The 23,571-nt window shown below is 41.2% G+C and overlaps 1 protein-coding gene across 10 annotated transcripts in view; it reads left to right on the plus strand.

Moving 5' to 3' along the window:
* Positions 1–23,571, plus strand: part of ift172 (intraflagellar transport 172) — a 226,881-nt gene that overhangs the window by 181,829 nt on the left and 21,481 nt on the right. For all 10 annotated transcript variants that reach the window (XR_011340510.1, XR_011340509.1, XM_069886606.1 and 7 more), the window contains 6 exons: positions 10,847–10,933; positions 14,275–14,391; positions 16,083–16,193; positions 18,960–19,079; positions 19,570–19,665; positions 23,004–23,063. Coding sequence is in view for 8 of the 10 variants with exons in the window: in XM_069886606.1 (XP_069742707.1) it covers positions 10,847–10,933; positions 14,275–14,391; positions 16,083–16,193; positions 18,960–19,079; positions 19,570–19,665; positions 23,004–23,063 (591 nt within the window). In the remaining 2 variants the exon portion in view is untranslated. The remainder of the gene's footprint in view (positions 1–10,846; positions 10,934–14,274; positions 14,392–16,082; positions 16,194–18,959; positions 19,080–19,569; positions 19,666–23,003; positions 23,064–23,571) is intronic.

Raw genomic sequence — 23,571 nt, forward strand, 5'->3', positions numbered from 1 at the left:
TGATCCTAAAAGCTTATTTCTTTTAGTCCTTAGATTTAATAGATGTTTTAATATCGGTATATTATATTCCCTCAACAAATTTACATTCCATCGATATATAAACTGGTGTACCCCCACTTCAGAAATGCAAGCCATCTCAACTTTTGGTGCCACCCGCGGTAGAAATTCCCTCACAGCTTTATTTAAGTCCTGAAAAAGTTCCTTTGAAAGAGAACACAGTATTGATTTAAATAAATATTGAATTGAAAGAAAAATATTCATCTTGATGCAATTAACTCGACCAATTAAAGTTAACAAAAGATCTTTCCATTTACTTAAATCTGCTTTAATCTTTCTTGGTAAAGGAACATAATTTAACTTATATAAAGATTGATAATCGACATTTACAATTATTCTTAAGTATTTAATTTAATTTAATTTAATTTGAAGAAGACCGCAGAGCCCACCTCACTGACAAAAGACAAAGGAGGAAAAGCCCAAAACCCAACCCCAACCAACCAATTTTCCCCTGCAACCGCTGCAACCGCGTCTGCCTGTCCCACATTGGACTTGTCAGCCACAAACGAGCCTGCAGCTGACGTGGACATTACCCCTCCATAAATCTTCGTCCGCGAAGCCAAGCCAAACAAAAGAATTTTATTGGACCATTTCAATTTTATAATGTTTCTATATTCTGAATAATCTCCTTCTCTAAAAGGCAAAATTTCACTCTTGTCCCAATTAACCTTATATCCAGATAATGTTCCATATTGTAATAAACATTCCTGTAGATACAGCAATGATTGCTCCGGGTCTGTCAAATATATCAAATCATGATCTGCAAATAGATTAATCTTATACTCTTCATCCATAACTTTCATCCCTCTTATCTGTTCATTCTGTCTTATTGTTTGAGCTAACGGTTCAATAGCCAATGCAAACAAGGCTGGTGACAATGGACACCCTTGTTGAGTTGAACGCGTCAATTTAAACGGTAATGAAACTTGACCATTTGTCACCACCCTGGTAATCGGGTTCATATATGAAGATTTAACCCAACCAATGAAAAAAGGGCCAAATTTAAACTTCTCCAATACCTTAAATAAAAAATTCCATTCAACCCTGTTGAAGGCTTTTTCCGCGTTAAGCTGCTGTCGATATGCATTGACCAAAGTAATCAATCAAAGAATATTATCTGATGCATTTCTATTCTTAATAAAACCTGTTTGATCAATATATCAATTTAGGTAAATACTTAGCAAGTCAATTTGCTAGCACTTTTGCTATAATTTTATAGTCTACATCCAATAGAAAATAGGTCTATACAACGACACTTTCAATGGATCCCTATCTTTTTTTGGAATTACAGTAATTAAAGCACTAGAGCAAGATTCCGGTAACTCATGCTCTTCAGTTACTTGTTGTAATACATCCTCAAACACAGAAGATAAATCTTCATTAAAAAATTTATAAAATTCCACAGAGAATTCCCATTTGGCATCTCCTGTATAGCTTCCTTAATCTCAAATTCTGTAAGCGGAGCTTCCAATTCCATAACATCTTCCTCCTCTAATGCTGCTAACGTTAATTTAGATAAATAAGATTCAATAGAACCACTATCCTGTTTCCCCTCAGAAGTATATAATTGTTGGTAAAATGAATAAAACTGGTCATTAATTTCCTGAGGTTTATAGGTAACTATTGAATTATTTTTAACAGCATTAATAGTCGGTGAAATCTGTTCCGTCTTTAACTGCCATGCAAGTACCTTATGTGCCCTCTCACCCAACTCATAATAACACTGCTTAGATTGATTAATTAAATGCTCAAACTGATAAGTCTGCAATGTATAATAACACAATTTCAAATTGGTCAAAGCCACTTTTTTATTTTCTGTCACAACTTTCTGAAATTCCTTCAACAATTCAGCAATTTGCGTCTCCAATTCTAAACTCTCTGCCATATACTGTTTTTTAACTTTAGTAGTATAACTAATAATCTGCCCTCTTAAATAAGCTTTTAATGTATCCCATAACACAAAACGACTATCTATTGAATTAGCATTCTCAGTCAGAAACAAAGTAATCTGTTCTTTAACAAAAGCAACAAACTCTGTTTTTTTTCAACAACATTTTGTTAAATCTCCATCTATAAGATGAACGTACCACTTCTGAACTTACACAAGAAAAAAATAATAAAGAATGATCCGATATAACCCTACTTTTATGCTCTGTCTGTAATACTCTTCCATGTAAATGTGCCGATACTGAAAAGAAATTTGTTTTAGAAAATTAATCATGTCGAGATGAATAAAAGGAGAAATCCTTCTCTGTAGGATTGACTCTTCTCCAAATATCCACCAAATTTAAGTCTTTCATCAAGGCCCCAATCTGTATCGCCATCTTTGATTTCTTTATGCTTTTTGGAGATCTATCTAATAAAGGATCCAAAACACAATTAAAATCTCCCCCTACCAAAATATTTTCATTAGCCTGATTTAACATCAAAAAAGCATCAGAAATAAAACGCTCATCGTCTACGTTAGGTGCATAAACATTAAGCAAAGTCCAAGATTCAGCAAAAATTTTACAATTAACCCTTAAAACCCTCCCAACACTTCCATCCATCTATAGATTGCAATTCAAAAGGCAAGTTTTTATGAATTAAAATCACTACATCTCTTTCCTTAGAATTAAATGAAGAAGAAAACACATGACCAACTCTCTCTTCAATTTGATATGCTCTTTTTCGGTCAAATGTGTTTCCTGTAAAAAAACAATATCAATTTTCATTTTCTTGATATAAGCCAAAACTTGTTTTCACTTAATCAGATTATTTAACCCTTGAACATTAAAAGTTGTGAATTTCAGATTAGACATCCCTAGAAATTAACATTACAATCACTCACTACAAAATATCATTCCCCTTATTATATCTTAAAGTCACTATTGCCCCCCTTAAATATCTAAAAGGTTTTAAAAAACAACTTTATTTATCCCCAAAAAAAGAAAAAAAAAACTACCCAAAGGTAGTAATGCCTTAAAAAACTGGGTGTGGTAAACCCCACTAGTGGCAGATGACTACATAAATTTCAGTGCCATCCACCCCCCCCCCCCCCCCCAGCCAGAAATACATTATTCACATCAACACAATCAAATACAGCAAACATATTCAACCTACTGACTTCAGTCCCGATGATTGTTCTGGGTCTTATTTCTTTCCGTTCTTCCCATTTTTCCCAATCTTTCCATTCCCATTACCATTTCCATTTGCCTTTCTTTTAGGCGACGGCAGTGAGGATCAACCATTTCCTCACAACTCTGGTAGTGAATTAGCAAAAATTAAAGCATCATGGTCATTTTCAAAAAATTGAGATTGAAAATTACCATAATAGACTTTTAACACTGCTGGGTAATGAAAAGCAAATTTATAACCCTTCCGCCACAGTACTTCTTTAGTCGAATTAAATTCCTGACGCCACCTAATAATTTCTTGACTCAGATCCGCGTAGAAGAATACTCTGTTATTTTGAGTCATCATTGGAGTTCGACTTTGTCGCGCCTTCTGCACCGCCAAACATAGTATCATTTCTCTGTCCTGATATTTCAGATAACGAATTAAAACCACCCACGGCGGTTGTCCTGGAAGTGGTTTCCTCTGCTACGCTCTATGTGCCCAGTCTGGCTCTTGGCCTTCCGGAAAAAAACTCCTTACCCAACATCTCAGTAATCTATTTCTTAAAATTATTTTATTGGATCAGAACCTTCAATATCTTCTGGAAGGCCCACAATCTTCACATTATTTCTCCTACTTTGATTTTTCAAGGAATCAATTTTCTTCAATAATTCTTTCTTCTGAATTCCCCAATCCACAAAAGAATCTTCCACTTTCTCTATTTTTTTCCTTACTACGGGGAACTTGACTTTTACATTCAAGAAAAGCTGTTTCAATTTTTTTTTAATTTTCTTGTACTGTATCCACTGATTTGATACACTTATTGACATAACTGCAGTCATATCTTCAGACATAGTATTCATTTTAGTTGTCACTTCCAAAAATCCACAAGTCATTTGTTTAAACATATTATCCATTTGGTAAGCAATCCCTTCCAAAACAGCACACATAGACTCCATTCCAGATTCCAGTACCTCTTTTTGAGGCCTACCTTCTCTAGATTCCACTTCCAGTTGTCCCTGCGTACTGCCCAGAAAAGGTAAGTCTTCATCCTCTTCAAATGTTGTCGGTCCCTTTCCAGTGCAGCTGCGGGTTTGAACACCTGACGACAGCACCCCAACCACGTCGGGACATCGCCGCTCGGGCCCCCCCACAGCCCACACCCGATCCAGCAACTCTCAAATTCTCGAGGCACCACGCATGCCCGACGATGCCCGACAACATGGGCGCGTGGTTCGGCACTGGCCCAGCTTGTCGTCGAGCCAGCACCATCTTGCGAAAGCAGGATCGATGCCAGCATCATACTTAGCTGGGCAGGGGTCCTCTGTGCCTTAGGAATTCTGGAAATAGACTCCATGTCTTCAGTTGAACAGGTAGGCCTCAATTCTTCAGCACTCTTAAAGGGTATTTTTTTCTGCAATTGAGCTTTCTTTTTTTTTACATTAGTAGCCATTATGACCCATTAAAGTTCTAAAAAGTAAAAATACAACTTTTGATCACTTATAAACTTTAAAAATGGATACAAAAAACTAGCTGAGGAAGGGTGGGATCACACGTCTGACCTCTACGCCATCTTGCCACGCCTCCCCGATACAGGTTAATCTTGATCTCATCTGTCTACAAGACCTTTACCAGAATTCTGCAGACAGTTTTAAATTTTCTTTGGCTTGGCTTTGCGGACGAAGATTTATGGAGGGGTAATGTCCACGTCAGCTGCAGGCTCGTTTGTGGCTGACAAGTCCAATGCGGGACAGGCAGACACGGTTGCAGCGGTTGCAAGGGAAAATTGGTTGGTTGGGGTTGGGTGTTGGGTTTTTCCTCCTTTGTCTTTTGACAGTGCGGTCTTCTTCCAAGGAGGTTGCTGCCCGCCGAACTGTGAGGCTCCAAGATGCACGGTTTGAGGCGATATCAGCCCACTGGCGATGGTCAATGTGGCAGGCACCAAGAGATTTCTTTAGGCAGTCCTTGTACCTCTTCTTTGGTGCACCTCTGTCTCGGTGGCCAGTGGAGAGCTCGCCATATAACTCGATCTTGGGAAGGCGATGGTCCTCCATTCTGGAGACGTGACCTACCCAGCGCAGTTTGATCTTCAGCAGCGTGGATTCGATGCTGTCGGCCTCTGCCATCTCGAGTACTTCGATGTTGGAGATGAAGTTGCTCTAATGAATGTTGAGGATGGAGCGGAGACAACGCTGGTGGAAGCGTTCTAGGAGCCATAGGTGATACCGGTAAAGGACCCATGATTCGGAGCCGAACAGGAGTGTGGGTATGACAACTGCTCTGTATACGCTAATCTTTGTGAGGTTTTTCAGTTGGTTGTTTTTCCAGACTCTTTTGTGTAGTCTTCCAAAGGTGCTATTTCCCTTGGCGAGGCTGTTGTCTATCTCGTTGTTGATCCTTGCATCCGATGAAATGGTGCAGCCGAGATAGGTAAACTGGTTGACCGACTTGAGTTTTGTGTGCCCGATGGAGATGTGGGGGGGCTAGTAGTCATGGTGGGGAGCTGGCTGATGGAGGACCTCAGTTTTCTTCAGGCTGACTTCCAGGCCAAACATTTTGGCAGTTTCCGCAAAACAGGTCGTCACACACTGAAGAGCTGGCTCTGGACGGGCAACTAAAGCGGCATCGTCTGCAAAGAGTAGTTCACGGACAAGTTGCTCTTGTGTCTTGATGTGAGCTTGCAGGCGCCTCAGATTGAAGAGACTGCCATCCGTGCGGTACCGGATGTAAACAGCGTCTTCATTGTTGGGGTCTTTCATGGCTTGGTTCAGCATCATGCTGAAGAAGATTGAAAAGAGGGTTGGTGCCAGAACACAGCCTTGCTTCACGCCATTGTTAATGGAGAAGGGTTCAGAGAGCTCATTGCTGTATCTGACCCGACCTTGTTGGTTTTCGTGCAGTTGGATAATCATGTTGAGGAACTTTGGGGGACATCCGATGCGCTCTAGTATTTGCCAAAGCCCTTTCCTGCTCACGGTGTCGAAGGCTTTGGTGAGGTCAACAAAGGTGATGTAGAGTCCTTTGTTTTGTTCTCTGCACTTTTCTTGGAGCTGTCTGAGGGCAAAGACCATGTCAGTAGTTCCTCTGTTTGCGCGAAAGCCGCACTGTGATTCTGGGAGAATATTCTCGGCGACACTAGGTATTATTCTATTTAGTAGAATCCTAGCGAAGATTTTGCCTGCAATGGAGAGCAACGTGATTCCCCTGTAGTTTGAGCAGTCTGATTTCTCGCCTTTGTTTTTGTACAGGGTGATGATGGTGGCATCACGAAGATCCTGAGGCAGTTTACCTTGGTCCCAACAAAGCTTGAAAAACTCATGCAGTTTGGCATGCAGAGTTTTGCCGCCAGCCTTCCAGACTTCTGGGGGGATTCCATCCATACCTGCTGCTTTGCCACTTTTCAGTTGTTCGATTGCCTTATATGTCTCATCCAGGGTGGGAACCTCATCCAGCTCTAGCCTTAGGGGCTGTTGAGGGAGCTGGAGCAGGGTGGAATCTTGGACTGAGCGGTTGGCACTGAAAAGGGATTGGAAGTGTTCTGACCATCGGTTGAGGATGGAGATCTTGTCACTGAGGAGGACTTTGCCGTCTGAGCTGCGCAGCGGGCTTTGGACTTGGGGTGAGGGGCCATACACAGCCTTTAGAGCCTCGTAGAAACCCCTGAAGTCGCCAATGTCCGCGCTGAGCTGGGTTCGTTTGGCGAGGCTAGTCCACCACTCATTTTGGATCTCCCGGAGTTTGCGCTGAAGATGGCTGCATGCGCGACGGAAGGCTTGTTTCTTCTCTGGACAGGACGGCTTTGTAAGGTGAGCCTGGTGGGCAGCTTGCTTCTTTGCCAGCAGCTCCTGGATTTCCTGGCTGTTTTCGTCAAACCAGTCCTTGTTTTTCCTGGAGAAGAAGCCCAGTACCTCTTCAGTGGATTGCAGTATGGTAGTCTTCAACTGATCCCAGAGGGTTTCAGGGGACGGGTCCGTGAGGCGGGTTGCATCGTCGAGCTTTGCTTTGAGGTTTGCCTGGAAGTTTCCTCTCGCTTTGTCTGACTGCAGGTTTCCAACATTGAACCTCTTTCTGGGGGCTTTATTGTTCCTGGGCTTTGGCTTGAAGTGAAGGTTGAGCTTGCAGCGAACCAGCCGGTGGTCAGTGTGGCATTCCGCGCTAGGCATGACCCTGGTGTGGAGCACATCTCGTTTGTCACTTTCTCGCACCAGGATGTAGTCCAGGAGGTGCCAGTGTTTATTCGGGGATGCATCCAGGTGGTCTTAAGGCTGTCCCTCTGCTGAAAAAGGGTGTTTGTAATGACAAGCCGCTGTTCTGCGCAGAGCTCCAACAGGAGGCGCCCATTGTCATTGCACTTGCCGACGCCATGCTTGCCCAGGATTCCTGGCCAGGTTTCTGAGTCTTTGCCGACACGAGCGTTGAAGTCGCCCAGGATGACAACCTTGTCGGCTGTAGGGGTGCGTTGGATGAGGTTGCGCAGGTCGGTGTAGAACTTGTCCTTTTCTGCTGGTTCCGCCTGGAGGGTTGGAGCATAGACACTGATGAGGGTGATGTGACGCTTGTTTTGAAGGGGGAGTCGCATGGACATGATTTGGTCCGAGAGGCCTGTCGGAAGGTTTTCGAGTTTGGAGGCAATGAAGCTCTTGACCATGAAGCCTACACCAGATAGGCGTCGTTCATCCGAAGGCTTGCCAGACCAGTAGAGTGTGTAGCCCGCGCCGCGTTCTTGGAGGCTGCCTACATCTGCCAGGCGGACTTCACTGAGAGCGGCTATGTCGATGTCAAGTCTGAGGAGTTCATGTGCAATGAGGGCAGACCGACGTTCAGGTCGGTGGCTGTCAGCCTTGTCTAGCATGGTTCTGATGTTCCAGCATGCTAGCTTGAGTTTGTGAGCATCTTTTGAGGGGGAGGACGTGGAGGGGGAGGACGTGGAGGGGGAGGACGTGGAGGGGGAGGACGTGGACCTGTCCTCGGGCCTGCGCAAAGGAGCTTTTAGGTGGAGTGCAGTGCGCGCAGTACTGGCCCCACCCTTTACACCCATGGTTCGTGTGCCGTGGCCAAGCAAGCTGGGACGTGGCAGCGAGGTCCTTGGGTCGTAGGTTTTATATCGGAGTGGCCTTCTCCTATGCAGGTTTCTTACCTGGGCTGGAGGGGCCTGCCTCCCCTCCTAGGTCGGTCCATACTGCCCGGACCGGGGCCGAGGCCGCCGCAGCTCACCCTGTGCCTGGACTGGGGCCGCCGCCTCCCACTCTCTGCCCGGATCGGGGCCTCCGCCTGCCCCACTCGACCGAGGCCGTGGCCGCCGCCTCCCCCTTGCTCCTGCCCGGATCGAGGCCGCCGCCGTCTACCCTTCGCCCGGACCGGGGCCGGGGCCGCTGCTGCTCTCCCTGTGCCTGGACTGGGGCCGCCGCCTCCCACTCCCTGTCCGGACCGGGGCCTCCGCCTGCCTCTCTCGACCGAGGCTGGGGCCGCCGTCACCCCCTTGCTCCTGCCCTTATCGGGGCCGCCGCCGTCTACCCTTCGCCCGGACCGGGGCCGGGGCCGCTGCTGCTCTCCCTGTGCCCGGACTGGGGCCGCCGCCTCCCACTCTCTGCCCGTATCGGGGCCTCCGCCTGCCTCACTCAACCGAGGCTGGGGCCGCCGTCTCCCCCTTGCTCCTGCCCGTATCGGGGCCGCCGCCGTCTACCCTTCGCCCGGACCGGGGCCGGGGCCGCTGCTGCTCTCCCTGTGCCCGGACTGGGGCCGCTGTATGGTTTTAAATACTTCTTGGCAAACTGTCATCTCGCCATCCTATTTCTGTGGCTAACTAATGATTTGCATCTTGCAGTGTAGCCTCTGTATTTCTGTTCTTGAAACAGCCGCACCTTCGTCCTGAAGAGTGTTTCTGATTTGTTGGACGGGCATTTGGGAATTTTTATTCATTATGATGAGAATTCTTCTCCATGAGCAGTAGAGGTCTTCCCTGGCCTAGCAGTCTTTCTGCAATTACGGAGCTTGCCAGTACACGTTTTCTTCTTAATGATGTCCCAAAGAGTTGAATTTGATAATCCTAATATTTGGGCGATGTCTCTTATAGTTTTAGTCTTGTTTACAGCCTTGGGATCTTGACTTTCATTGGCACAACTCTGATCCTCGTATTGAAAAATGGCAACTACAGACTCCAAAGTTGACCAAAAGCTTGGATGCAGGCCTAGCTCTCAAAGCAATTAAACATACCTGAGTACTCACAAACACCTGTGAAATCAAATGTCCCAAACATTATGGTGCCCTGAATGAGGGGATTATGTATAAAAAGTGCTGTAATTCTACATAGTCAAATCAAATGTCTACAAATAACCTTGAATAAAATCTGGAATGTGCACTTTAATCACATGTGAATTGTTTGATTTCAAATTTAAAACTGTGAAGCAGAGGGGCAAATAAAGGAAAAGCGTATCTTTGTTTCAATCATTATGGAAGGCACTGTAAGATGTTTAAAGAGGTGTTATTGAAGTGATAAATATCCAAATATTAATGTCTGAACAGTCAGGGTAGAAGATGTGCGTGGAATTCCTGAAATATGTACATGACAATTTTTACCCAGTATGCAATAACATCAGCAAAAGGGGATTGGTGGGAGAGAGATAGTAATTGTGTATTTATTTTCAGAGAATGAAACAGTGTAAAGTGAGGAATATTAGCAGAAGATCATTTTCTGGTTGTGATTATAATACAATTGCATTTCGCATTGTTATGGGAGAGGACAATTATAAAACAAGTGTAAGATGAGTATAAAACTGAGCAAAAAATGGAATTGAGCTAGCTATATGAATATAAATCAACCGTGAAGCACATTCAAAGTAAAATCTTAAATGTTTCAAGATATACAGTAAATTACAAGGTTAGGACCATTTGGATGACAAGGTTCATAAAGGGCAAGATGAGGCATGAAAGAGAAGCTAATGTCACCAAGTGAGAACCAAAGACCACAGAAAGTATGGGAACTGTTGGAAATCAAACTGATGGCATGGAAAGGTGCTGGTGAATAAAAGTGAAGAAGATCCTGAGAAGTGTTATAAAGAGAAAGTGTCTAACTTAGTAAAACTTATTGGTAACCTGTAAATGGAGGTGGAGGATAAAGGCAAAGTTCATAATGAATACTTTGGAATTGTTCTTGATGTGTTGATTCTGCAATTAAGTAGAAAGATACTGGATTAGATAAACTTAGGAAAAAAACAAATCAGCAATAGGTTTAGTATCTTTGTGGCAAATCACCAAACCTTGATGATATGCATTTTATTTTCATGAAAAAAAAAAGGAAATTGCAAACTCTGAACATCATTTTTCAATCTTTCTTGACCTTGGGAATAGTGCTATAGTTTTGGAGGAATGCTAACCTTGTAGTGTTGTGACAGGAAGTGATAAACCAAATAATTATAGAGAATAGACACTATATCAAAAATGTATGATTGCAGGAAAAAGTGTAATTTCTCTTTGTGATCCCATTGCCATTTGTCTGATTTACAAAATTGTGATCTAAAAAAGTAAATGGGGTAATGTTGGGTTTAAGTATTTTGTAAATTCCCCTAAAAGAAGTCTTTTGGGTTCACAAGCAAAATGTAGTCTGGTAAGTTGATGATCATTTCTCTAGCTTTGAATGATATTCTCTCATGTAATGAATATATATTTAAACCCTATTTTCTTTTTATGCACACAGCTGGTTGGAGTGGATGTGATAGCAGCTCTTGACATATATGTTGAGCGTGGACAATGGGAAAAATGTATAGAAACTGCTAATAAGCAGGTGGAGTAGAATTATTCAAGTTACATATATTTTACTGTTAAAATTTAATTTTTGCACAACTATTGCCTTAGCATTAGAATGTCATGGACTCAAGTTCCATTATAGGTTTTAAACTTAAAATTTTGTGGAAATGTATCAACCTAATATTTAAATTTTAAATTTAGACATACAGCATGGTAGTGGGCCATTTTGGCCTATGAGTCCATTCCGCCCAATTTACACCCAATTAACCTACACCGCGGTATGTTTCGAACATTGGGAGGATATCGGAGCTCCCGGAGAAAACCCACGCAGAGGGGAGAATGTACAAACTCCTTATGGACAGTGCGGGATTCGAACTCGGGCCCCAATCACTGGCGCTTTAAAGGTGTTGCACTAACTACTATGTCAACTGTGCCACCAAACATACCCACTTTTCAGCACCTATAGGGATCATGGTGCCAGAAATGTGAATTTTCCAGTTGACTGAGACTTATTCTTCCTTCTTTCTTTGGCTTGGTTTCGCGGACGAAGATTTATGGAGGGGTAATGTCCATGTCAGCTGCAGGCTCGTTTGTGGCTGACAAGTCCGATGCGGGACAGGCAGACACGATTTTAGCGGTTGCGAGGGAAAATTGGTTGGTTGGGGTTGGGTGTTGGGTTTTTCCTCCTTTGTCTTTTGTCAGTGAGGTGGGCTCTGCGGTCTTCTTCAAAGGAGGTTGCTGCCTGCCGAACTGCGAGGCGCCAAGATGCACGGTTTGGGGCGATATCAGCCCACTGGCGATGGTCAATGTGGCAGGCACCAAGAGATTTCTTTAGGCAGTCCTTGTACCTCTTTGGTGCACCTCTGTCACAGTGGCCAGTGGAGAGCTCGCCATGTAACATGATCTTGGGAAGGCGATGGTCCTCCATTCTGGAGACGTGACCTACCCAGCGCAGTTGGATCTTCAGCAGTGTGGATTCGATGCTGTCGGCCTCTGCCATCTCGAGTACTTCCTTATTCTTCCAATGCTGAACTAATACACCTGCATGAAGAATACACTGTATAAATATCAAAAGGCAGTGCAAAATGTGAAATAATATGAAAAAAAAATCAAAATTGCATTCACTTTAATCGTTAATTGCTGTAACTTACAAAATTTAAATTTAAATTTGAACCCCAGTCATTGGCATTATAACAATGTTATGCTAACAGTGCCACCCTCATAATTAACCCCTTCCCTGAAGTTTATGGATGAACCCGTACTAATAAAGCCTTGGCAAGGATACTTTGGGAGAGTCGCCCCAGCGGCGAGTAGCATCGGCCAGCTCTTCATCCTGGTGTCCCTATCAGACCCTCAGTGCAAACTGACGCAACTCCACGCAACTATTCAGGTCAGGCGTCAGCACAACCCGACTTACCTCCATGCCTGTGTCCTGGTTAGGCCTTCAACGCAACCTGACCCACATCCACACCAGTATCCTGGTCAGGCCCTCAGCACACCTGACTCACCTCCACACCAGTGTCCCAGTCAAGCCCTTGGTGCACTTTTCTCATGCTGACAACTTGACTTACCTCCATGCAAGTGGCAACAGAAAAAAGAATGCGCACACATTGAGGGGCATTTCCTGTTCAGCGGGGCAAACCTGCGTGTGTCCAATGAAGTCTCAGTGTTCCCCTGCAGGATCCATCTCCCTAGTCTTGTTTGTTCAATTTATTTATTTGTTTCCTCAATTTTTTTTGCTGGTTGGTTGAGTTTCCAGTCAATTGAATTCCGGATAATGATGATTTTACTGTAGTTTGCATTTCTCTGCATGACTGCCTACATGTTCAGATTTCTGCATGAACATGCAAGTTCTGAGAATGCGGTCAGCTATTTATTTGCAGGTGCTTTTTGATATCTTTAGCGAAAATTTCACACCTATTTCAATACTGTTGCCGTTCAGTCTTTCAGTATCTCTTAGATATTTTAACATGAATTTTTATACAATGTTAAATTGTCCTTGTGTAAATAACCTGAATAAATTGTAAAGTAGCTTGGTGCTGTTCATGAACTTAATGTTTAATAGTATTAATTTCTCTAATACTTACATTGCATATTGAATGGAAAATATTGTTAATAATCATTAATTATTGTGTTTGAAGGACATTTGAAAAACTAAGTAAGCATCAATTGATATGTTTCATAATGCACAATTAAAATTGTTCAATTAATAACTTTTTTGTGATTTGCAAAGTAGTCATAAATAGCTTTGATAAAATGTTCTATTATGTGAAACTTTGAATAAGGTAAAGGCACTTTAACTGGCAAGATTTTCCACCACAAATGCATAAAAAATCCAGTGTCGTTATCATTGATTTATGATACAAATTTTGTTGTGCTGTTGCTATTTGAAACCATTATAAGTGATACGGTGGAGGGTATCAGTTGCCCAGATTTTCCTGATGGTAGGAAACCAACACTTCACTTCACTGACACTGCCCAAGACTTCTGCAGGCTGTCAGTGCAAATATCCTGCAAACTGATCCTGCTTTGGTGTAACCTCATCTACAGTGAATTAATGAACCCTTCAGCCAGTCAGCCTGAAGAACCCTCACTAGGGTAGCTCTGCTATATCTGAGGAAGAATATCACAGGAAATATAAACTTGATTTCATTAGTTATCAGAAAGTGAAGCTAAAATTGGGAGATGGAGATGGGATTAAGAAAGAGAGTAAGAAGAAATGGAAACATTTTCTAAAAAAATCATATTCTGTCCAGTGCATTTCTTCTGAGGCAGTGAATCACCTGTAACTTTAATCATTCAGGATTAAAGAACTTGTAGAGCAGTGATTTAAAAAATATATAATTTCACTACTAGATGTACCAGCCCTAACTATTTCAGTCATTTTAAATGCAGAACTAATGGGTAGAAGCAACAAGTTCTTGGTAATTTGGATATTAATAGGGCCAATTAAAGTGACCCTTGTGGAAGAACAAAAACATGAATTTCGACAATTAACAATGTATATCTGCAGCCTAGAAGTTGCTGTCAGATGTTGTCCATTTTAATACTGAATGAGGGAAATATCAGCATTATTTTTTGAAATTCTGAGCCAACTTAAAATAATGTTATGAAATTGGAATGTGAGAATGATAATAATAGTTTTAAGTTCCTCCTCAGGAAGCTTCTGTTTGTACTGAGGGAATTGTAAGACCAACAGGATAAAAGGAATGGCTTTGTCCATTGAGATCACATAGTTTGTTCCTATGATATAAATCATTGTATTTTTTTGCATAATCAGAAACAAATATCTGAAGATACAGTAAGGTATTTTCTGTAAATTGAGTGTTGAAAATTGATTACACATGCTAAAACATATATAATTGGACTCTGTTTTAGAACTACAAAATTCTTCACAAGTATGTGGCACTGTATGTTACACATCTTATCAAAGAAGGTCATTCAGAAAAGGCATTAAATCTGTACGTTCAACATGGTGCTCCTGCTAATACACAAGTAAGTGAAATTAATGAGATTAATTTCATACAGCAAACTTTTCAAGAAAAACTCCTATATGTTTTACCTGAATTACTGGATGATCAATATCTCTGGCCATCCAGGGTTCTCTAACTTTGTCAACTTTGCCCTTCCCTGAAGTCTCCATATCTTTCTTTTAATAGTCTTTCATTTGCCAGACATCTCTTTAACTGTAAGGGGCTTCTCCAAATCAACTGATAAACAAATTTGTCTTGTTATTTTAAAAAATAGTTAAGACTTAACTGCATATTATAGACCAGTTAAAATATTATAGATCAGTCAGAATGAGTCAATGTAGCTTGATAGTAAGTAGGCCATTTCAGATAGGCAAAAACTCAGGATGTAAAGGTGAAAAAAATCCACCAAAACACATATAAACCTACCACTCTGAATGTGCAGAGGCAGTTCCTGAGCCGCATAATCTAACCCCTCTCCAAGAGGGATAATTTCCGCAGCGTAGCCCTCCGCCGATCAATCTGAATTGGCAGCTGCGCTAGGCGGCTGTTTGGGGGCGGGCTGATGATGCCATCAGCCTGTGACCCATCTCCCCATTCATCCCTCTCCCTCCAAGTCGGGGCAGCGGGGAGCCCTCGGGGATCATTGGGGCAGCGGGAACAGTCGGGGTGGTGGCCGGTGCTGGGACAGCCACACTGGGCCGCTTTGGCCTTTGGGCCACTGTCTGCAGCTCAAAAAGTGGCTATCTTCCCAACCCATAATCCCCCACACAGCTGGAACTGTTCTGGGAACCATTGCTCTGCAGCATATTGATGACGGGTGGCGCTATGGCATTAGTCGGACCACCTCCACAGGGATGTGGTGGCCGCTACGAGGTGTCTCTCCTTTGAAAGGAACACTGGAGCAGCCTTTTTCAGCCACAGTCTGAAATGGTAAGTTCAAGATTTCGGATCCGCCCCGTAGCCAGTCTCCAGGCAGTGGCCTGATCTGAAATGGCATAGTGACACAAAAAGAGAAATAAATTCTCCAACCACAGCAAAAAGTAGTGGAACAGGTTAAAAATCAAAGAATTATATGTCTCCTTGATCTCTGTGTGACCAATTTAATTTATGAACTGGGCTATAGATTATTATACAAGACTACTTTAATGTGGATATGACCTGCTGGTTAAAGCATCCATCATGGACGTTATAACCAGCAAAATCAGACAAATAGTGGTGACATTTCTTTTAGCATCCAGTTAACATGGTTACCTCTGCATTAATAAATCAATTCTAAACATTAATTCACTGTTCTCCTCCTGCATATCTCCTCTCTTCCCTCTCATCTGCACCCCCATACCCAGTCTGTTAACCTACCAGCTATCAATTATTTTCCATTCACAAAACTGTCCACAAACTTGATGCCATCCATCAGCTGGAGCTGGATAACTTCCAAGGTCCCTGATATTTGCCTACCTGAACACTAACCAGGGTCCTTGTTGTTGAAAGATAGATTGCTCATTTAAATGAGCTGTTCTGCAGTCAAAAGCATTAGCAGAGTTAGGAGTTGCCTGTGATTTTTTTTTTTAAATTGTAGCTATGTACTTATTCTAACAGATCACAATGACCTTTCCTGACGCTGTACATTCTTTGGGAAATGGGAATGATCTTAAAAGGGGAATAATTTTGAGTATTCTGGATTTTTTTTATGTTCACTTTATTTTTCACTTTCAGAATTTCAATATATACAAACGGATTTTCATGGATGTTATAAACATGCCTGATATTAACAGTGCAGATGCCTACAGGACATGGGCTGATCTTCGGAATGTACTCTTCAATCTGGTTAGTGTAGCATAAACTTAATTTTGTATCTGGAAAAAATGAATCAAATTGGGATTTATGACAGATATCTGGATGTGAAGGAGTATTTGTATTCTAGAATGGTGATAGAAATACAGATGGATGTAGTTTTAATTTTTGGATTTGAATTCTGTGCTTTTTACATGGAAAGAAGTTGGATAGCTTCAAATCAGTCAATCAGGACCAGAGCAACAAAAAACAAAATTCTGCTCTGAGATTTGGTGTGTAGTTAATCTTAATCCTTGCTTGGGCAGGCATCTTGTAACATTAGTGTTGTCAGGATTTTCCAAGATACGAGGATGGAAATACTTGAGCTTTTCTAAGAATAAATATGAAGCCATTTTGAACTTGTCAAATTGAGAAAAAAAATGGCTTCTGTACCAAGTGTATATCTACATTTTAAATCAACTTTGCTTGAGGCCAAATAATATATTATAGTAAATCTGAACTTAAATAATTCACAATGTAATGTAAATAATGTTTACAACCAAAGCACTAAGGTTTCACAACGTGAAACTGAAGAATGTTTTCAGGATTTTTTTGCTTGGAATAGAATAGAATGTTTACATAATACAACAAAAAAAATTTTTGCGAAGTATTTAGAATGTACTCATCACTGGAAGTGGTATGCTAAGGATAGGTTCCATTTCTTCAAAAGTGAATTTTCCATGGGTAGTGGGCACTGGGGGAGCAATGAAGCAGTGCAGGTCATCAAAGCAGAAGAGCACCACCCCATGAAGAAGAAGCCTGACAGAAGACTTTGAAGACCACCACATTGGACTAGCAAGGGGCTCAGTAGCTGAAGGACTCATGCCAGATTGCAAGCTTCCTGCAGAGATGGGCTTGTGGAAACCTGGTATTGGGACTGGGACTCTAGAGGGTACTGATGGCAAGTTGGGCTTCCAAAGGATCTCGGGCAGTAACAGATTCCTAATTGTATCAGGCTTCAAGGAGGATGCTTGGATATCCAGCACTCAGGTTCATGTTGCTACAGAGGTTATGTGAGCACATGAGGCAGTAGCATTGGGGAGGCGGTGGGATTCATGGACACTCTTTCTTTTCTTGGTCGGGGCTCCAGAACTAGCAGGGATTCTTTGTATGCCTTTACGGGCATATAAAAGTTAGGACATTTTGTGTATTTAAGTATATGTTAATAAAGGAATCTTGAATCTCTATATTTTGGTTATGTCATTTATACATGACTGGTATGTTTATTTTCTCAGGCTATTTCAGTCAGTTGGTTTTGAGGAATATTTTTCTTTAGTTTCCAACAGTTTTGACATCAAAGCTGAAGTGCCAGTTGATGAAGTTGACAAGGACGATGTGGTCAAACAATAATCATGGCTTTTATTAGTAGAAACTCATGGTACAATAATGAAAGACAACAGATGTGCATATACAGTTATATCCAAGGGGAGTGTCCTTAACAGTAGAGATAATGCACAGCCAATGTTAGTACAGCAAGGCTTGCCAGAGGGAGGAGACAGGCAGCTTGGCAGACATTCACCACAAAGGCTTTTCAAAAATTACACTGAAAAAAATTGAAGGATCCAAATTCTAAATCTTTATTGGAAGGAAATGCCAATTTTAGAATAAACATTTTTTTTTCCTGGGCATAAAATAACATTTGAACTTCACACACAAAAGATGAAGAAAAGAGACTAGGGATAATATGCGAGAAAGTGAGATTGTGGTCAGATTTATTTATAAAAAAGGATAAATAAATTTTGTCTTCATATAAAGTAGTTTAAGTTTTCAGAAATTTTGATGAGAGATGGTTGTGATTTTTTTTTATAGTAAATTAATTGCAGACTTCCACTACGAGCTACATTTGTATATGTCTGCTAGGATTCAGAGGGATTCTAAAGTTTGAAACCAAATTATAATTTTTCCATTTGATATCTTTGGAATATCTGCACTTGAGATCCTTCAGACTGTTGTACAGTAAAAGTCCAAAAATCTGGACTGCTTGGGGATTTTCAGGCAGTACTTTTAAAATTCAAATTTAAAGAGGAATAAAAGATGAACATGTAAATTTTGATAGTTTATTCATTAGCATATACAGCATGCTTCACTTCTCAAAATGAGCAGTTTTAAAGAAAAATAAAGTCAACACTTGACAAAAATGTAAATATAAATTTTTTTCACTACAAAAAAAAGCATGTATTGCTTGAAATTATGTTTAAAAATGGACATTGGAAAAGAAAAATATAGTATACAAATGAATTTCTTTGAGATTGCCTGTTGGTCACTTGTTGCCGTTGTACATCTGTGACACTAATGCACGCATACACACACAAAGTCTGCCAAATTTTAAAATTTTGACAGTCCAGATTATCATGTGGTCTGGATCTCTGGCATCCAAATTATTGGACTTTTACTGTAAGATCTTAGTAGGTGAATGTGGGCTCAAATTTAACATTTAAGAAAAATTTGGCAACTACATGGATTGGAGGGAAATGAACTAGACGCAGGTCAGTGAGATAGGGCAGAATAATAGTTCAGCACAGACTAGAAGGACCAGAGGGGCCTGTTTCTGTGCTGTCATGTTCTAAACAGGGATTGAATATACTTTTACGCCAACTCTAAAGCTCTTACAATCACTACAACAACCTGAGATGTTATTTTTTTCATCCTTTGGGTATTATCTCTTCCAATTCTTTGTGTAATTCCACAATCTTTTCAGTTTGATTTACTTTGTTGGCAAATGTCGTATTTAATTTTTTGGATTTTCTTGTAATTTTCTAGTGTGAAAATCTGGTTAAATCTTCAGAGGCTCATTCTGCTTCTCATGAAGAATTTGAACAAATGCTCCTGATTGCACACTATTATACCACTCGTGCAGCATCACTGGGAGTCAGTCAGCTGGTAAGTTTGTGAAAGGTTCTTGTGTCACCCGATCATGGCACGATGGCATTTTCTTGTGGATGCACTGATTTAAAGATGAGTTTTCAATAATTCATAAACTATTTATTATTTTTATATTTTGGGTAAGGTTGTTATGTATTCCATTGTTCTGTATATACATTATTGTTAAGCAAGATGGTTTTTAATCATCTACAAGTCAATAGTTCTCTGTGATTATTTTAACAGGTTATTAAGTGCCAATGTATGATCTATTGTTAATATGCTAATTATAAATGAACCAAATGTCCAATGAGCAGTCTGGTACAATTAATGGTTACAATGGATTCATTTATCTTCTTCATATACTTGGAAATTGAATGTTTGAAGGAACAAAATACAAATGACCTTTTACAAAGTTAGTTCACCAGTGTTGACCTTGTTTGCAGTCACAGGACTGACTAAAATTGATTAACCTATTAGTCATTTAAACATCAAATGATTCTTTTTTCAGGACATGATTGCAGCAAAATTATCCATCTCCTTGCTACGACATACAGATGTCATCCCTGCTGACAAAGCATTTTATGAGGCTGGTATGGCAGCAAAGGTAGATGTTCTTATTTCTTCAGTTAGTGGGCATTACTACAAAATGTTTGGAGGAGACTACCAAAGTCCTTAAACAACATCAATCAGCTCTTGATGTAGAAGGTTCAGTCTCTTCATTGTCACCAGACAGGGTTGGCTGAGAAAGGACAGCAGACTCGTGCTCCAATACCTTTTGTCATTCTTTTCCGTAATACAGTAATTCCAGAAATATGTTGGAGTAAAAATTACTCCAAGCTTCTTTGACTTCTATTCGCAGCTATTACAGTAAATCCCCTGATCTTGGATACAAGCAGTATGAGTTAGCACGACAACCCCTTGGCTAATGTTGCATGACTTTGTATGAATTTCACTGTTGCACTTGGACATCTGGTGGTAACTGCTGGCTTTGCAATGGAAAATGATGCAAGAGCCATCAAACTTTGTTGCATAGTGAAACCACAGTGCTGCAGAAACTCAGCATTCAATCAGCATACTTTATATAGCAAAGATAAAGATAGATAACCAACTTTTCAGGTCTGAGCTTTTCTTCAAGGTATGAGCAAAATCTAGATGGGCACCTGAATAAAATAATGGGAGCTTGGGGCTAGAGGAGGAGCACAGGCCAAGATGTAATAGGTGGATAACGAGGTAGGACTCAAGACAAAATGGGTTGAGGGGGATAGCTCTGTGAATGGAGAGGGAAGGGAGCGGAGAGCTGGAGGAAAGGAGAACAAGGAATGGACAAGCAGAAGTTCATGTTAATGCCATCTGGTTATAAAGTGCTCAGACAGAATATTAGGTGTTGCTCCTCAAATTTACAAGTGACCCTGGTTTGGCAGTGTATAAGGCCAAGGCCAGACATGTCGGCGCAGGAGTTGGGTGCAAAATTAAAGTTGTTGGCCATTGGGAGATACCTGTCATTGATGCAGACAGAGCAAAGGAGCTCAATGAAGTGAACTCTTAAGTCTGCGTCCAGTCCCTCTGATGTTGAGGAGGCCACAACACAAGCGCCAGATGCAGTAAATGACCCCTGCAGATTCACAAGTGAAGGGTTGCTTTACTTGGAAGGACTGTTTGCAGGCCATGAATGATGGTGAAGGAGGAGGTGTGGGTACAAGTGTAGCATTTCCTGCAGTCACGGGAGAGGACCAAGGGGCGATATGGGAATGGAGGTGTGGACGAGCCATGGAGGGAGCAGTCCCTGTGGAAGACGAAGAGGGGAGGATGTGTCTGGTGGTGGGTTCATATTGTAGGCGATAGAAATTCTGGAGAATAATGTTGGATCTGGAGGGTGGTGGGGTGATAGGTTACCATGAGAATCCTGTTCTTGTTGCATCTTGAGGCAGAGGGAATCAGGGCAGATGTGCAGGAAATGGAGGAGATGTTGATAAAGACTGAGTTGAGTGGTCGAGATAATTGTGGGAGCTGGTACGTTTGTAGAAAATGCCTGTAGAAAGTTTGTTTCCCAAGATGGAGACAGAGATCAAGAAAGGGGAGAGTGTCTCCGGAGGTGGACAAAGTGAATTTGAGGTCGGGGTGGAAGTTGCCATCAAAATGAATAAAATTGACAAGCTTATCATTGGTGCATGAGGCAGCAACAAAATAGTCATCAATGTATCATGGTCAATGTGGTTTATGGTGTGAAAAATAAAAAAATTTTTTAAAAAAGTAGTGGAGTAAGAATTGAGGGGCTTTGCCTGTGTAGGATGGTAGCATGGATTGCTCCATGTAGCCAACAAAAAGGCAGGCATAGCTGGGACAAATGCGATACACATGGCTATTTCTTTGACTTGGCGAAACCTGGATGTGTCAAAGGAGAAGTTATTGAGAGTGAGAAGTTCTGCCAGGTGGAGGAGGGGGTGTTAGAGGGGGACTAGTTTGGTTTGTGATAAGAAAGAAACAAAGAGCTTTGAGACCTTTTGGTTTGGGGGATGGAGATGTAGCGAGATTGGTCGTCCATGGTGTAAATGAAGATGTCGAGTTCAGGGAACTGAAAGTTATTGAAGAGGCATGTGAGGTATCACAGATGAGGGACTGGACTGCGGGGGGGGGGGGGGGGTGGAAATGGTGTTGAGGTAAGAATCTGTGGGGCAGGAGCATGTGGAAACAATGAGTCTACCTGGATAATTGGGTTTGTAGTGGTAGAGCTGGGCAGTACAGGGATGGGAAACAGATATTGGAGGCCATAGGAGGGAGATGACGTGATAAGGTTGGAGATGGTTTGTGAAACAGTGGCTTGATGTTCTTTGGTGGAGTCATGTTAAAACATGATTGGATGTGTATATTCATTAATGGATTTTATTTTTAAATATGGTCTCCATGCTCTGTTTAAAAAAAAAATCCCTATGCCAAGTTGGTGCTATTCTCTTCTACTTCCTGATATTGAATACAGATGTTCTGGCAGACTTCACAGAGTACAAGAATTTCAGATCTGTATTGCCTTTTTTATTGGCTTTGTCTCTTATGGCCCTCCATTGAGACCTCGCAGAGACATTTCAAAAGGTTTCTTGAGGCTCCTCTCATCCCCTATTTCCATCTATCTGTCCACTTAGCTGCTAACATAACCATTACCCACATTCTCCCCTTCCTCCCCACTCAACCACTAAAATAGCAAAAGAAGCATAGATTTTGATTCTTGTGCATTATGATTTTCCCAGTGATTGATTTTCAAATTAAATAATTCCAGCCACTTATCACTCCTTGATTGTGGCTAGCCAACATTCGGGCATTAGACTTCCATTGCTAAAATGAGATTACTGTGTAGCTTCGTTTTTGAACTTTTTGAAATTCTTTTATTTGTACCTTTTTATTTTGGTTATGCTAATGGAAATTTAATTTTCTCCTGACAATTTGCAGTAATAAAACTAATAATAGCCCAGTGGTCACCAATGAATCAGATTGAAACAGCCTTGAGGTTTTTTTGAAAATTTTATCTAAAAATTTTTCCATTTTAGCCAAATACAAAATACAATAATCAAATATTAATATTAAGTCCATTATACATGATTATATAAAACCCCAACCCCCTTCCCCCTTAACAAAACTCCAAGAATAGAAAAAGAAAGGAAGAATTAGGGAAAGGCATAGAAAGAGAGAAAAAGGAAAAGTGGGAAAAACAAGAAAAGAAACCTGGTTGCCATAGGACACCCCTTACCACATGGCTCTGTCCATTTATATCTTTTAATCCCAGCCTTGTGAGTTTAAAAGCAACCAATCAATGGAGAAGAAATTGCAAAGAAACAACACCTAATGAGATAATAAAGCCCCCTTTGAAGCTTTCCCTAATAATGTCTAGATGTTGGCATTTACATGATCTTTGGCCACTCACTCATGCTTTGTTAAAGAACTTTATTTTTGCAGACGGTTGGATGGGAAAACATGGCTTTTATATTCCTGAATCGTTTCCTGGACCTTAGTGATGTAAGTGCTCCTGTGTTCTAATTTCATGTTATTTTTATTAAGGAAAAGCATTTTCTGCAATGGCATATTTAAGAAAAATAAAATTCAAAGCATTACTTTCATAAATATAACAATTTTATTCGCAACATTATTGCATGCCTGTGAATTTTGTTGAAACAGTCCAATGGATCACTGACCTAATTTTGCACTAGGGTTTTGTTTTTTTTTCTACCTCTGGTAGCAGAGTATTGTCTCCAGTGATACTGTTGACAAAAAGAGCTGAGAATGGAAATTCCTTCAGTGAGAGTATGCAATTTCAGGATAAACCCAACTGAAATGACATTCAATTGACATTTTACAAACGCAGCGTGGAAAAAATTGACGCCAGGGTCAGCTGGGTAAAATGATTCAGCATTTGGTGAAATATTTAAAGTGCTCACCACAGACCTGGTCCACTAATTACTAATTCCACTAAATTCAGCAACATGTGGTGCATTTCTTGATAGGTAGAGATCACTCAACTATCCAT

The sequence above is a fragment of the Narcine bancroftii genome, chromosome 6 (assembly GCF_036971445.1).
Source record: "Narcine bancroftii isolate sNarBan1 chromosome 6, sNarBan1.hap1, whole genome shotgun sequence".
NCBI classification, from domain to species: Eukaryota; Metazoa; Chordata; class Chondrichthyes; order Torpediniformes; family Narcinidae; genus Narcine; species Narcine bancroftii.